The 16,734-nt window shown below is 43.8% G+C and overlaps 1 protein-coding gene across 1 annotated transcript; it reads right to left on the minus strand.

Moving 5' to 3' along the window:
- Positions 1 to 3,175: 3,175 nt before the first annotated feature.
- Positions 3,176 to 13,841, minus strand: MTFP1 (mitochondrial fission process 1). The gene is made up of 4 exons (XM_060249566.1): positions 13,594 to 13,841; positions 9,056 to 9,183; positions 7,275 to 7,507; positions 3,176 to 3,837 (listed from the first exon to the last, which is right to left on the minus strand). The coding sequence occupies exons 1-4, from the start codon at positions 13,658 to 13,660 to the stop codon at positions 3,762 to 3,764; spliced, it is 504 nt and encodes a 167-aa protein (XP_060105549.1). The 5' UTR covers positions 13,661 to 13,841; the 3' UTR covers positions 3,176 to 3,761.
- Positions 13,842 to 16,734: the final 2,893 nt, after the last annotated feature.

Here is a 16,734-nt window from a genome sequence, read left to right on the forward strand (position 1 = left end):
CTCTTCTGCCCTCAAATGGTAGCAGTGGGGAAAGCAATTGGGTGGAAATAGGCTGAAATAGGGAACTTATCTATCCTTCTTCTAAGCAGTTTGACAGTCACACATGCCCATCCCTCTGCCATTTTATTCACAGAATAAACACTATGGTGTAGGGTTGATGGACTAGACAGTGCCTCATCCAAAGACACACAGTGACCTTTGTCTACAGATTTGAACACAGGACTCCATGCTTATACTCTGACCATTCACTATCCTTACTGAGGTCTGGTAACTTGTAACCCAAAGTTCATCTGGGCAAAATAGAAAGGCCTGCAGGAGCTGCTTAAAAAACTTAGCTGCTTTTAAAAGGATGTTAAATTAATAAAATGTATAGAAAAGCTTAAACTAGAACAAGAAGACAATTGTACTATTCCCAGCATGGTGACAAGCCAACCCCAAATCTCTGAAAACTGGCTTAATGTTTGTTAAATGGCCAAAGTTGATAAGATAGTCTTTTTTCTTTCTAAAGCTAATGCTAGTATGCAGGTTTTGACTGACATAACTGCACAGGGGAGGGTGTGGGGGAAAGCTCATTCTATTCCCCCCCCCCCCCCGCCGCCCTTTCCTGGTCCTGTTCTAAAACTGGTTGTACAGATGCAATTCCCAAGCTAAAACCACCATGGTTTGTCCAAAGGTAGAGCACCTTGATCCAGCTAATGCTGGTAGAGCACTTTGTCACCAGTCAGTAGAGATGTGCAGCTACATAACCTCTGTCTTAGTCTGTCTTAACAGTATTTAGGCCTCAATATGAATACCCCTCATGGCTTTTATTCTTTTTCCATTGGAGATGCAAAAACAGGAATGCTTCTCTTGGGTCTTCTATTAACACTCAGAGAAGAGTGTTATGCACAGGGAGCCTCTGTTCACCCCAAGCCTCCAATTGTTGCCTTTGCTGTGGAAAAGCCAGTGCTCTGTTCCTCCCCAAAAACCAACCAAATACTCCTGACTAAATTCTTACCTGCAGCACCAGAAAAATGGTAAGTGCAGCTAGCAATACAGCCTCCTCTGCAGGAAGAGTATTTCGGCAAAAGGCTATATTACCTTTCTGCACAGAACGTGTCCCAAGTGTGACTCTCAGGGGACCCTGCCTGAAGAGTAGGGAATGGAGGTGAGGCATGCAAAAGCACCTCATTCTTGGCTGTTACTCCCTATGACAGGTAGAGCCAGAAATGAACCCCAGCAATAAAGAGTGCTTGTGAATGGTTCCTCATCCTCTTGGAGACGAGTGACGAGAGGAGTGCCTCAAAGATTTGTCCTGGGACCTGTTTTGTTCAACATCTTTATAAATTATTTGGATGAAGGAATAAAGGGAATACTTATTAAATTTGCAGACGATACAAAATTGGGAGGAGTTGCAGATACAACATACAGAGACATGATACAAGGTGATCTTGGCAGGCTAGAAAACAGCTAAAACAAATAAAATGAATTTTAACGGATACATGTAAAGTTCTGCTTGTAGGTAGGAAAAGTTCAATGCACCATTATAGGATGGGGGACACTTGTTTTGGCAGTAGTATGTGCGAAAAGGATCTCATCTACAGGACTTAGTGGACCATATACTGAACATGAGTCAGCAGTGTGATGCAGTAGCTAAAAGGGCAAATGCAATTGTGGCCTTTATCAACATAAGTGTATTGTCCAGATCATGTGAAGTGATGGTATCACTTTGCTCTGGTTAGACCTCACCTAGAGTATTGTGTTCAGTTTTGGGCACCACAATTTAAGAAGCATATAGACAAGCTGGAAATTGTCCAGAGGTGGTCAACAAAGATGGTGAGGGGTCTGGAGACCTAGTCCTATGAGGAAAGGCTGAAGGAGCTGGGTATGTTTAGCCTGGAGAGGACACAACTGAAAGATCACCATCTTCATGTACTTGAAGGGCTGTCATATAGAGGATGGTGTGGAGTTGTTTTCTATTGACCCAGACGGTAGGACTAGAACCAATAGGCTGAAATTAAACTAAGAGTTTTCAACTAAATATTAGGAAAAACTTCCAGATAGTTAGCATGGTTCCTCAGTGGAACAGGCTTCCATGGGAGGTGGTGGGCTCTCCCTCTTTGGTGGTTTTTAAACAAAGGCTACATGGCCATATGACAGCAATGCTGATTCTGTGAACTTGAGCAGATCATGTGCAGGAGGGCAGGAAGGGCTGCATTAGTGCTTAGTTCTCTTGGCCGTTTCTTACATGTCCATGGAAATGTGGATTGCCAGTTTGAAGTCAGACAGCAATTTTTCTCTAGGCCAGTTTGGCCAGGTATCCTGCGTTGTTGCTTTTTGCTATCTTCTGGGCATGGAGAAGTTTCACTGGGGATGTGTTGGGGGAGGTATTTGTGAATTTCCTGCATTGTGCAGTGCGTTGGACTAGATGACCCTGAATATCCCTTCCATGAACTCTTATGATTCCAGCTGCCAGACAATCTGAGACATTCAACTCCCATCCTCCCATTACTGACTGTTGTGCAATGAACCAAGCTGTCACGGCATGCTCTCTAGAAGACCCCAACACCATTCAACTGATCTTGGGGGATGCATAATGCAGACTGAGCCAAACAGAAAGCATCCTTGTAAGGAATATTCAGACCTCAGTCACACATTTATTTATTTCATTTGTACTTACTTGATTTAGGGACCCAAAGTAGCTTACATTGTTCTCTTCACCCTTGTAACAACCCTGTGAGGTAGGTTAGGTTGATGTGCAACCAGTCCAACATCACCCAGCAAGCTTCCAAGGAACAGTGCAGGTTCAAATCTGGGTCTCCTGAATCCGAGTCTGCCATGCTCACCCCTACAACATGCTGCAGGAGACTGAGGTGAACTTCACTTACTGCAGACTGCAGGTTTGACAAAACTAGAACAGCAAAGAGAGGGACAGAATCCTCCTCACTGCTGCGCTAGTTTTCTAATTGCAAGGAGGGCTTTTTACACAAAGGCAGGAACCCTCAGAATTCAGATCTACCACTTGCAACCTGAAAGTCTGCAAGCCCTTTCTCCTGTATATGTGAACCAGGACTTTTGTAATGACACTGAAGTGGTCTACACGTTGAAAATGCTATGGGAGCTACAGGCAGCACTACCAACTGTAAAAGCAGTAATCATCCCGGCAGACTGTAGCTGTAAGCCACTCGGACACAAATTCAGATTGAAAGTAAAGATTTTATTATTCAGGTGGGTCAAAGAGAAGAAACGACAAGAAGCTTCCACCTGGGAAGGGCTGCTGGGTGGTGGTGGTCTGCCCCTTAATCAACAATACGCAGAGTGTGATAGAAACTGACTCTGCTAAAGTTTTCAACAATTAGTGCAATTCGCCACCCACATTTCAGGGTTTCACAGTACAGAATATGTAGCAGATCTTTCACTGAACTAATGCGTGTTGCAGCTGGGAAGAGCTGCCACCAAGCCCAGCCCACTGTCTGGTTATTGTGCCTAAAGAAGACAAAACATTTGTCTTGAAACTCCATGCAGACTCGTGGAGCTGCCCCCTCCTCACATCCCCATCTTATCACAGGTCCATGAAGAACAGGAAGAATGATCTGTGCCTGAGGTCCATCTCTTCCCAGCACCAGGCTGGCGTAGTGCTGTAGGACTCTTTGCCAGTTCCCACTAAGTTAAAGTTCAACTGTGTGAAGTGGGGACCACAAACACGCTAGGCAGCACAGTAGCAGCCACTGAATGTAGGTGATCCAATGGCTGTTTCACCACCTGAGGCTGTGGTGGCTACATCAGAAAGAAGAGGAGGGTTTCTTTTCACTGCTGTAGAGTTTGCGAAGGCTGGAGTCCATCAAAAAATCCACTGACCTGCAGGGGGGGTGGGAAGAGGGAAACAATATTGAGACGGCACAACAGAGACTATCAAAAAAAGAGAGAACTGAATGCAAATGCATAGGATAGAAAACTTGTCTGGATTCAGAGGGCAGCCAGTAGCAGAAGAATCCAAACAAACCTGGACTGGCAGCAGCAGGGAATATCAGTGACTTTGAACGAGGCACAAGGCCAACAGCGATCAATTGAGAAAGGACGCTGCAAATCAATGAACCAGAACATTCTGGTTGTGCGAGACACAAATGTCTGAGTTTATTTTTGATTTAGAGCAGGATTGGATTTGAGGACAAGGATTTTAAAGCCTCTGGACTAGGAGACTCACAAATGAAGCCCTGTAGAAACTCAGCAGAAGTCTGAATATTTGATCTAGCATTGCATATAGCATGAAGCACACAGTCTCACCTCTGACATAAACTAAGGACCAGAACCAATGGGTTGAAATGAAATCAAAAGAGCTTCCAGCTCAGCATTAGGAAGAACTTTCTGACCGTTAGAGCGGTTCCTCAGTGGAACAGGCTTCCTTAGGAGGTGGTGGGCTCTCCTTCCTTGGAGGTTTTTAAACAGAGTCTAGATGACTATCTGACAGCAATGAAGATCCTGTGAATTTAGGGGGAGGTATTTGTGAGTTGCCTGAATTGTGCAGGGGGTTGGACTAGATGACCCTGGAGGTCCCTTCCAACTCTATGATTCTATGATTCTAAGTCAAACCACTGGAAGATCCATGAGTAGACTTCCAGCAATTTACAGAAAATTCTCTGATTTTTTTTTTAAAAAAATAGTTAAATAGCAGTTGTGGGGGTTCTCTGATTCAGACAGGGGCACAGGGAAATGGCTGTTCACCCTTCCGCCGAACTGTATTCTTGACCTCAAATGCCTTCCTGGAGTTACCCAGTAAGCTGCATGAACACTGCCTATGTTTCCATTCATCCAGGCAAATAACAGCTTCTGAAGTGGGGTAGAGTTAAACGTTCCATGGTTACTATAGCTACTACAACCATACAAAAAAAAATCAACCAGAGATCCAGTGAATGAACTTGCAGTGTCTCCCTTGATTTGGCAGCAAGTTGATTCAGGTAAACTTCCCTCCCTTAGCCTACTTTCCTATCTGCAATATGGGGAAACTGACATTGGTCTGTCTTACAGGATATATTTACTTTATTACTTTTTTAAATTTGTGGAATGCATAGGCTGCTTCCTAGCCCAGAAGCCCCCAAGCTTTCTGAGCCTGTGGTCACCACTGGAATTCTGACACTACAGAGTAAGTGCAGCCACAGAACGGCTGCTACAGGAGGCAGAGCCAGTCACAAAATGGCTGCCACAGCTTACCTTCAGTCACATGGGGAAGATCCTTGTGCTGTGGCAGCAACTGCTGCCAAAACAAGCTTTTTAGAAATCTGCACAGCCAATCAAATCTCCGATGGCCAATCAGAGGCCTTGCTCCACCCACTTGGCAGGTACCAGGAAAGAGGCCAATGGGCACCATATTAGGGACCCCTGTTCCAACTCAAGCTCTGGGACTGTTGGAAGGATTTCCAGGATGTTTGAGAAGAACGTCAAACATTCCCTCTAAAGCACTTCAGAAATGTTAAGGACTTATGCTTTGTAATGCAGGTAAGATGTGCTATTATTATAAGATTATTTTATTTTATTTATTTTATCAGATTTATATCCCGCCCTCCCCTAATGGGCTCAGGACGGCTAACAACAGTTAAAAACCACATAGAAAATAAAAATGAAGTCGGTGGAAGAGCTAAAAAATAAATTTGATTGGTTTCAATTTTTAGAAATTAAAAGCTTGGTAGAGAAAGATATCAGGAGTACAGGTATAAGATGTGAAAAAACAGAAATTGAGAAAGTGCTGTTGGGTGAAAATGAAAAATTGATTTCAAGGATCTATAAGCTATTACTGAAATGGTCTACAGAAGAGGAGGTGGTAAAACTTCAAATGATTAAGAGGGCAATAAATTTTAACAAAGAAATACAAATGGAGACGTGGGAACACCTATGGAAGAACTCTATGAAAATATCAACGTAAAAGAGAACTGTTTTAAAATGCTGTATAGATGGTACATGACACCTAAAAACTAGCAAAAATGAACAATAACGTTTCGGATAGGTGTTGGAAGTGTAAAAAACAGCAAGGTTCTTTTTACCACATGTGGTGGACTTGTGAGAAGGCAAAACAATTTTGATCTATGATTCAACAAGAGATATCGAAAATCTTGGGTTATAATGTCAAGAGAGCACCAGATGTTTTTCTGGTGGGATTACAAATAGACAGCTTCCCGAAGCAAGATAGGACATTTTTGTGGTATTTGCTTTCAGCTGCAAGAACATTGTATACGCAAATGTGGAAGCAAGACAAAATACCTGATAAGCGGGACTGGGTCTTAAAGGTTCTTAACTGGAGTGAAATGGACAAACTTACTAGAATCTTAAAAGAATATAATTCGGAGAACTTTAAAGAAGATTGGAATAAATTTCAAAACTATGTGGAGATGCAATGGAAGGTGAAGAGACATTTAGTGGTTTTTGATAATATTAACTGAACTCTAAAAGAGAAAAAGGACTGTGATTACTGAGCACTGTTTTAGTAGAGAAATATAAGGAGCTGAGTTTATATAGTAAGTTTATGTGAGTTAAGATAAGATTAAGATTTGAATAATTTTTAGTAATGATTTAAGGACTATGAAATATATGTTTAATGTTTAACAAGTAATAATTGAATTTTTAAAAGTGCAAAGAAGAATGGATTATGGTTATCTGATTAAATCTGTAATACTGAGGATTAAGAAGTAAGTAATGAGTAAAAGAATAAGAATAGTAGTTATATTGGAGTTAAGATAAGGTTAAGCGAATAATAACTTTTAGTTAAGATTCTATATATGTGAATTTTAACTTTAAAAAAGTTTTTAATTTGTTTTGTATACCGGCGCAGGTCACAATTTGGAGGGTGGGAGGGGTAAGAAATTGTGTAATGTATTGATGAACTATATTTAGATTTTGATAGTAGAATACTTTTCAATATATTGCAAAATAAAATTTTTGTTCACAAAAAAAAAACCTACATAGAATACTAAAAAACAATATACAATAAAATCAGTTCTACACATTTTAACCATAAAATCCAAGATGCATGTCGGTGTTTCTCAATATATTTATCCAGTGGGACTGTCAGTGCTGAGGGACATTTGTTACCTTCCCTTAACTATTGAAAACAAGCTTAAATAGTTTGGTCTTACAGGTCATGTACTCAGTCTTTTGGCTCCCTGAGGATCTTTGGTCATGGCAGGTTATACCCTTTCTTCTGGTCATTCTGCACAAACAGGTAACAGAGGAAGCCGTGTGTAATGGATTTTTGGCAGATCTGGCTCAACCCCAAGATATGCCTCAGAGATGAAAAGAGCCCTTACCTGTCAATGGGTTTAATGATGAAGGGAATTGCTGAGAGGCCTACAGCCGTAGTCGCCCATTTCCTGACAGAAAGGGGCCAGCGGGTCTTGCTGCCCATGAGGTAGAGGGAGGCTGCGCAGATGCGGTTAATGGTGAATCCAGGAATGACCACGGAAGCCAGAGCCTGCCAAATGAATGTGTCCACTACTGCCACTGCTGCTCGTGTGGTCCGACCTTCCTCGCAGGACTCGGCCTGTGAACCACCATCAGAGAAAGCATTAAAAATGAACTCAAAGAAGGATGAACTTAGGCTTTTAAAAACTTGAATTAACACAACCCATTGCTAAATGTTGAATTAACACAACTGCTGAATGTTCACAAACATGCAACACATTTTGCTTTTTATTAATATGATTTATCTGCGGTGTTCCCTCTAAGTTGTGCATTTGAGCAGCCACTCATTAACATGGGAAGACCTGCTCTGCAGCAGTCATGCAGGGTGTCTTGCACTGCCCGTTGCTAATTTTAAGATTACAGCAGTTATATTTTGCTCAAGATGTGAACTGCTCTGCTCAATAGGGGGGACAATTAGAGAGAACATTGTTTATCTGCTATACTTACTAGTGGTCATTTGAACTTATAGTTGTACTCGTGGTTCTCAAACTTTTCAAGCGGGACACACTTCTGTACTTGCTATATTATTTAGGACTCACTGAACTTGCTTTATCATTCAGAACTCTACTTACAAAGTAACTGCCTGCTACTTTTTTCATCCCCAGTATAAACTGACAAAATCTTATACTGGTTACACTGAACACATTCGTATTTTCATTTTTCATTGTTATTATTTCTAAATGCATAGCATTTCTGAGCAGCAGGCTGTATTTCACACCATTTCATATACCATGCAGAAGCAAACTCAAATTTGCCAGAATTTCCTCTCCCATGAACATATGAAGCTGCCTTATACTGAATCAGACCCTGGGTCCATCAAAGTCAGTATTGTCTACTCAGACTAGCAGTGACACTCCAGGGTCTCAAGCTGAGGTTTTCATGCCTATTTTCCTGGACCCTTTTTTAGTTGGAGATGCCAGGGATTGAACCTGGGACCTTCTGCTTACCAAGCAGTGCTCTACCACTGAGCCGCCATCCATTCAACAATTCCCAATTCAACCTGCTCCTCCAAGTTTCTTTTCCTAGACTCATAATCAGCCTGAGTTACAATTCACTTTTGGGTCCCAGCCTCAGTCTGAAAATCACTAGTTTATATATATTATCTTCTAACATAATACATGTTTTAAATATCCCTATCTAATTCATTCTTCTTAGCACTGGCCACCTCTGATAATTCTCCCAGCTTGTGCATTTGGCTTTGTTCTTCTCTCTTCTTAAAATGATGACAATGTAAGCCCTCTGGGGCAAGGACCGAATCCTTCCCATACATTGCCTGAGTGACATAAGTTTAGGCTTGTGTAAATATTAACATGATAAAAGGGTTTAGTGCATATTTTACTGCAGTAAACAGAGAAGAACTTCTATATCAGTCTTGGCTTACTTGCCCCCCCTATTCTTTTGTCTTGCCACTTAGCCCTCCCATAGTTGATCCTGGTCGCTTTACAGAAATGGGGAATTATAATTATTACATTTATGACACTCATTAAAATTGTGCCCAAAGAAAGGTAATCTGGGAAACTAATGATGTGGCCATATACACTTCCTGTTATACCTCTTGCCTGCTTCCCTTACCTATAAAGGACTATAAAATGAAAACTAGGGCATGATTAACAATTCATACACTCACAGCCAGTGCTTTCTTGCCCTTATCAATGGCATCCGCTGTCACATAGGCTGTCGCCACTCCATAGCTTGTCCAGACCAATGAGACAGGCACAATGGCCCTGAAGGACTCCCCAACCTCGTTGGCATAGCCTGCAACAAAGGGCAAAGGTTACTGTGTGAGAGTCAGTTTGGTGTAGTGGTTAAGTATGCGGACTCTTATCTGGGACAACCAGGTTTGATTCCCCACTCCTCCACTTGTAGCTGCTGGAATGACCTTGGGTCAGCCATAGCTCTCGCAGGAGTTGTCCTTGAAAGGGCAGCTGCTGTAAGAGCTTTCTCAGCCCCACCTACCTCACAGGGTGTCTGTTGTGGGCGGGTGGGGGGGAGGTAAAGGAAATTGTGACCGCTCTGAGACTCTCAGATTCAGAGTATAGGACTGGATATAAATCCAATATCATCATCTTCTTCTTCAAAGCCACAAATGCCCCTCCCAGACTTTACCAACTGCTACAGAAACCCTGGGAAAAGTCTGCCAAGAAAACATTGTGATGTGATGTCACCCCATGGGTCACTAATGACTCTGTGCTTGCACAGGGGACTACCTTTACCTTTTTACATAAAGAATCTTTTCTGTAAAAATTACCCCTAGCGACACATAAACAACTATATAACTGATTTTCAGAAGTCAGTATATTCAGAATCTATACATTTTAAAAAAACTTGTTTGCTTCTCACAGCATCACAATCTGTCATCCATTCTATAAATACAATTAAGGCCTATCTATCCCTACTGAGTCTAAACAACTTTGTCCTGTACATAAAAATACAGGCTACAATCCTGGCTTTTGCCTTTCTGTGATAAGTACCCCCTCCACAGGCTGACCTTCAGTGTTCACAGAATTACAGTTCACAGAATTACTGTGAACACTCTAGTTGCACAGAGGTAATACCTCAGAATGTGGAAGTCTACTGTAAAGAATGTGGCATGTTTGGCTGGCAGGGTTCCTCACAGAGTCTAGGGCAGAAAGAACTGTGTACTACTGATGGAAAGACTATTGCAAACGATTGAAAATTACCTATTGCCTCAAGACTTCAGTTTTTTGCTTAATTGGATCATGGTGAGCTGGGTCATGGATTCATACCACGCACATGCCTTGGTGCCACCTCTGAATTACACCCAGACTTATTGAGAAAACATTTTTAAAATGGCAGGCTAGCTTGGGCCAATGATCCTTCTGTGAAGATTCTCGTCTGAGAAGTTATAGAATCATAAAATCACACAGTTGGAGGGGGCCATGCAGGCCATCTAATCCAACCCCCTCCTCAATGCTGGATCAGCCAGACTCTAGGCTTACTCTAGGCCCTAGAGCATCCCTGACAACAGTTTATACACAGAAGTCCATAAGCAGCACATCCAACAATGGGATATTACACACTGCTCCTGGGTGATCTCCACTGCAATACATTGTGTTTGAGTTGAATCAAGGCAACAGAATTTTTTTTATCTGTGAGGCCTAATTCACACATGCAATTTATCAACCAATTTGTGAATCAGCTCTTAGTCCCCAACAGCAGGTACTCAGATGTACCTGAATATGGACAGTGATTCAGCAGTTTATAATTGCTGCCACCAGTTCAATTTTTTCCCCAGGCTGTTGTTACCACTGTGTTTCAATGTCGAATGGATCCGGCTACATACATGGTGCTCTCCTTTGCGAAGCTCAAAATCAACAAGGGACAGCTGGATTCATTCAGATATAGTAAAGTGACACATGTGCTGAACAAACTCAATTTTTGCATCACCCACCCTATCTCTAATTTTTGGGATCAAATGCAGAACAAATTGCACCTCCTTCCCACTGATTAACATGAGGCATAGTTCTACCAGGAAGATCTCATATGCAAGATTCATTGAAAGCAGCTGTGCAAGAGATTTCAATATATTTATATCACTGAGTACTTGCAAATGAGCACAGCCCACTGGATTGGTGCCTTTTCTGATAGATGACATCTTTCCATCTCCCACTCTGCTGACTTCAAGGATAAGAAAGTTTTCCTGCTCTCCTTGGATCATAGTAGAGGTGCCTTTGCTGTCTATACATTCTTAGTACTGTCCATGTCAGTCCCCTGGGACTTGCCACAGCAGCTGTTGTTGATGGATTATATTTAGTAGTTTTGGGGGGAAGTGCTCAATACCCTGCAGAGTGCAGCTGCTGCCTCCGTCTCCTCCTGGTGTCCTACATGAGCCCTTCTCAAGACTGGAGACGGGATGGGGGAAGGTCACCTTGCAAAAAGCCATTCAGCCCAACTCAGCAGAAATTGTCCAATGAATGCAGTTTTGCACAAGAATGTCTGCTTCTCAAATTCCCCTGATACAAAGTGTATTTGTAAGTAGTTCCATTTTATGCTCAGAAATTGCTCTATTTTTCCATCATGTGCTCCTGGCCTGGTGGAGTGTTCTGCAGCCATCTCTTCTAATTGCCTGAGACCATTTCAGTGTGCATCAAGGTTCTGTCCCACAACCAGCTTCTAGAAGCACTTTGGCCATTCTAATGTTCAGCTCTCAGTCTGTGCCAAAGTTGCTGTATGCATTTGCTGGCCTTCACAGGATTCAGCTGACAATTTCTTTTTATTTTACTTTCACATGAAGAAGAGATTGGATTTATACCCACTGTTCACTCAGGGTCTCAGAATACCCTGCTTACAATCTCCTTCCCTTCCTCTCCCCATAACAGACACCCTGTGAAGTAGGTGGGGTTGAAAGAGCTGCTCTTGTGAGAACAGCTGAAAGAACTGTAACTGTCCCAAGGTCACCCAGCTGGCTACATGCGGAGGAGTTGGAAATCAAACCTGGTTCTCCAGATTAGAACCCACTGTTCTTAACCACTATACCAGACTTCCTTGCAAGAGTAACTAAAATCTTGACAGTGTGATGTAGTGAATGTCTGACTGAGGAGACGGCAGGTGAAGTTTTTGTTTTGTTTCAGTTACTCATCTTTCCTGCCTAAGTTTTAATTGACATGTTTATATATGTGTATTTTAACTTTATTTTAGTTTTTGTTTGTTTGGCTTTAATGACTCTTAAAGATGCTTTTTTATCATGCCTGTTTTTAATCTGTTTGCTGCCTTGGTGGCCCAAAGGAGGGCAGAAAGGTGGGAATGCAATCAATAAATCAATCCAAGCTCAGACCTCCTTGTGGCAGCAGTGAGCATGCAAGACTGCACTTACTGAACTGCCACAATCTGGGGCAGCTGGAGGTTTGCAAGGGCTGAGGCTTCCTTCCAACTGCAATGTGAAGAGGTTGAGTGAAACCCTTAGGGAGGGGCTGTAGCTCAGTGGTAGTGCATCTGCTTGGCACACAGGCTCAATCCCCAGCATCTCTACCTAAAACAGTCAAGTAGCAGGTGATGTGAAAGGCCTCTGCTTGAGACACTAGACAGCTGCTGCCAGTCAGAGCAGACAATACTGACCTTGACAGACCAATGGTCTGCCTCACTTCCACATTCAAGGAATTCTATTGCCAGAGCAGGGCTCAAAGGCAGCTATGCCAGAAGCCAAAAGTGAAGCAGTCAGGGGAGAAAAAATTACTTCCTGCTCAAGAATGCAGTCTTCCACAAAGATTTTTGTTTGTCTGAAGTTCCTTCCAACGCTTGTAATGTGTAGCAACCCTGGACTATCTAGATCTATCCTTTATTTTGGAATATTCAGTCTTATATTCTCCATCTACAGCATCCTATAGTACTCTCTATGAATGCTCAGGCCTTCCAAAGAGAATGCTTAGCTCACTAACCACTTCACCTCTCCATAAAATCTTAGTTCACTCTCCTTAAAAAACGGGACATCCCTGCCAGGCAAAGTCACCAAGTGCCTCATGAATATCAGCTTCCCGAATTCCCACTCAGCACTTCCATGCGAAAGGAAAAAGTCAAGTGAGGTTACAGGCAATTCCTTATCTTCACTAGTTTTTGCTTGTGTGCCTGTCCACCGCCAGTCCCAAAAACAGCCTTCACCCAAGGTCACAGTACCGGAAGGCCACCTGCATTTCTTTTTCCGCACTGCGAGGCTAACAGCTGCTGTGGGGGGGTGTATTTAAGAAAAAGGCATGGAGGGCGGGAGGTGTTACACACACACACACGTGCCTTGCTCGGATCAAAATGGTGACTTCCCCCCTTCACGTGGTTATTCAGAAGTTGTTAAAATCTCGACACGGACCTCCCGGGTCACGCCACTTCCAGCTCGACTACTCCCAACTTCATAATGCCCAGGAAGAAGGAGATGTCACCTCCCTTCCCTGGCAGGGCTCCTGTGCATTTAAGGGCAGGCTACACGAGCACCGGCGGCACAACCGCCACCCCTGCGGAATTTATACCCTGCCACACCGTAGTTAAAAGCACAGGAGTCTTGGTATTAAAAAGTTGTTCCCGCCCTCCGCAGTCATTCAGGTTTACGCCGAGGTAAACCCTACGATTTAGTCCTCATCAGATGAGTTCGTGGCACGGATGGATGCCGCCCCCCCCCCCCCGCCGCCGCCGCCCTGCACCCAGGGGGCACCGACTCACCCAGGTAGCGCACCCACGTGTCCCTGTACAGATCAGCAGGAGGAGGCTCCCCAACGGGAGACCCCATCGCTGGCCAGCCTCGATTGAGCCGATCGCAGCTGCCGCCACTGGGCCAGAAGCGGCGCCCGCGAAGCTAAAGCAGGCCCGGCAGCCCGGGTCTCCCCCAACCCGCGCCGCATGGCGCGCCGCTCTGGGAAGCGGGCAGCCAATGGAACAGGCTGAGACCGAGCCGGGCCGTCCGAGCCGCCTTCCCACTGGCCGCCTCCTTAATAGAAGGGCGGGGAGAGCCCGCGGGAGGCCCAGCGCCGAAACTTCCTCTCCGAGTCCTGCAGCAGCAGAAACTCAATGTTGCGAGGATTTCTAGAGGCTGCTAGCTTGGGGCTGCGCTAAGCCCTACGGTGAAATGCATCGCCTGCGGAAGAGTTTTCCTGGCAGCGGTTGTTAAAAGTCGTAAATATAGAAAGTTGCCAGACCTGTGCTGCATGCCTGTAAGAGACGCTAATCAGACAGCCGTTCAGGAGGTGCCGTTGTTCCTGATGCTCGCACTCGCAGGCAGCAACGGGAACAAACAGCTGTACCTGTTGAACCTTTCCACCCCTTTTCCCATGTGCGTAAATCAGTTTAACTCCAGGCGTCCAATGAATGGAGCCTGTCACTTACAAAAATGACAGCTTTACAGGGCGGGATATTCGATAAGTCTCTCCTTGATGGAGAGTATCATCTGGAATACATTCCCAGTTTGGGATAGCCTCAGTGTCATTAGCACAGTTATGCACGTATGTGCCCTGAAGTCACAACAACCGACATAGGCCCCAGCAACTGGCTAGATGCAGAGGTGGGTGGCCATTGCCTTCCTCTATAGAGACTTTCTTGGTGGTCTCCCATCCAAGCAGGGACTGCTTAGCTCCCAAGACCTGATGAGACAGGGGTACACTATACCACCTTCCCTCCCATTAGCACAGCCAAATAACCCAGGACCTTAAGATGGGTTGAATTTCATAGCTCTGCGTCCAAGGAATTAACCTTCACTTCACTGGATAAACTACACTGTGGAATTCTGAAAGTAAGCTTTAGAGTGACAAAGAAAGGGTGGAGAACACTTTCAGCTTTGCATGACTCTGCTGCTGTTTGTTTACCTAATTCATCAATTTGCTCTTCTGTACAAAATAGCAGGAGGTTGAGTACCATGATGTACTATGCTGAGTACACTATTGTGATGATAAATAAAGGCTTTGTTCTTTCCCTTCTAATAGTAAGTGCTCAATTCTGGCTCTGTAAAAGGCATAATGAACAGCAAGCTGTGTAACAGTCTGGATTTGGTACCCTGTACATCAGTGGTTTCCAATGTGGTGTCCGTAAATGGATTTCCTGAACTTTTACCAAAGCAAAGACTTAATCCTGATTTTCCTCCATCTCACTGCAGCAGGAAATGCTTCCAAAAAGCCCAGGAGACATCATTTTTGTTGTATCTGCAGGGAGACTCCAGCTGCCAGCTCTGGGTTCGGAAGTACCTGGAGTTTTGGGGAATGGTGCCTGGGGAGGGGAGGGACTTTATCAGGGTATAATCCCATAGAGTTCAGCCTCCAAAGCAGCCATTTTCTCCAGGGGAATTGACCTTGCATGCCTGGAAATAAACTGTAATAGCAGGTGACCTCCAGTTGCCATCTGGCAACCCTAGGGAGCACCCATCCAGAAACAACTGTCTCCATGATAGGAGGATGCTTGACTTGGAACCTTCCCTCCTGTGATTGGCCATAGCCCTCACAGCAAGTTGTGGTGACACCCACACCCCATTCGCCAAATTCCAGAACTGCCCAAACTCGGCAAGGTTATGGACAAGTTGTGTTTGTTGCTATGCAGGCTATGTAAGCCTAGTTGGAAACCACACAGGAACTTCCTGCATGCTGGTAAGTGAAGCTTTCATTCTACAGCCTTTGATGTATGCACCTTCCTTTTCCTGGAATTGCCTCCTTCCCCAGATCCAAGCTTGAAGAGACAACATTCTACCTAAGGCACAACTTGGATTATGACAAGGCAAATGTTACACTCCCTTAAGAGGCACACACTTAATGCCCAACGTTTTAACTCTTAAACTCGGTTCACAACTGCAGGAGATCAAGAAGGTAGAATGCCAAGGTGGTAGAGTGGATAGAACCACTTTGGATTGCATGCAGGAGGATCACACTTTTTGGCATACTTATCTATGGTAAAAAAAATAAACCTGTTAAAAATGCAATGCAAGTAGGTAACTAGCACAGAAGGGAGACTCAATGATGGTTTGAATGTGTGAATAAAGCCATCCCAAATAATCCTTGCTTTCATCTTAATTTGCAAATTTAGCCACCAGCAATCAAGTACAATCATGCTCAGCTTAATCAAGCAACCTACATGGTATATGTGCAAAGCACGCCTCATGTTGGTCTGCTAAATTTATGAAAGGCCTCTACTGAAACACACTGCAGGTAGGGGTATATGAAAGTGATCTGTCTGCAGCATTATAGCTGCAATAGCCCACTCACACACACAAGCAGTAACCGAATGCTGTCATTGTCAGCTGATAAATGTGAGAACTGAATCCACCTGGAAGCCAAAGACTGGTCAATTCCTAGTCCCAGATCACAAAAGACTGCTAGCTACTTTATAGTTCTGAAATGAAAGATCCCTTCCTTCTCTCTAGCACACTCAACTCAATTTGCTAGAGTTGCAGCTTTAAAAGATGAGCCTTCAAATGATGAAAGTGAGTGTGTGGAATTAAAATTCAGATCAGCATTAGACTGAAAAGCACAACAGAAATTAGGCTGACCACAGGTAGGAAAGCGTTAATCTGCTTTGCTTTGATGGACAAAGAGACACCTATCACCACTGGATGGCGATCTTGTAACACCATCTACCTTCAATAATGAATGCCATTTTAAAGGTAACCTTTTGGCTGTCACAACAAACTGAGCAAGCACGCACGTGATCTATCTGATCTGGTTGCACAGACTTCACTTGGAATATAGAATGAAGCAGAAATTCCAAAATAGCTACAGAGCTGATAACTTTTAATAAGGAACTCTTTTTCCTTGAGTCAAGTTGCATCCTTACACAGAAACAGAAAAAAAATAGTGTGGTCTGACTTGAAACCTTACATCAAATGAG

This window comes from Heteronotia binoei, chromosome 11, assembly GCF_032191835.1.
Source record: "Heteronotia binoei isolate CCM8104 ecotype False Entrance Well chromosome 11, APGP_CSIRO_Hbin_v1, whole genome shotgun sequence".
NCBI classification, from domain to species: domain Eukaryota; kingdom Metazoa; phylum Chordata; class Lepidosauria; order Squamata; family Gekkonidae; genus Heteronotia; species Heteronotia binoei.

Coding starts and splice junctions, on each gene's coding strand:
- MTFP1 (XM_060249566.1), bottom strand. CDS start 13,660: ATGGGGTCTCCCGTTGGGGAGCCTCCTCCTGCTGATCTGTACAGGGAC. Junction 9,184..13,593: donor CACGTGGGTGCGCTACCTGG/GTGAGTCGGTGC, acceptor CCTTTGTTGCAG/GCTATGCCAACGAGGTTGGG. Junction 7,508..9,055: donor AGGGCAAGAAAGCACTGGCT/GTGAGTGTATGA, acceptor GGTGGTTCACAG/GCCGAGTCCTGCGAGGAAGG.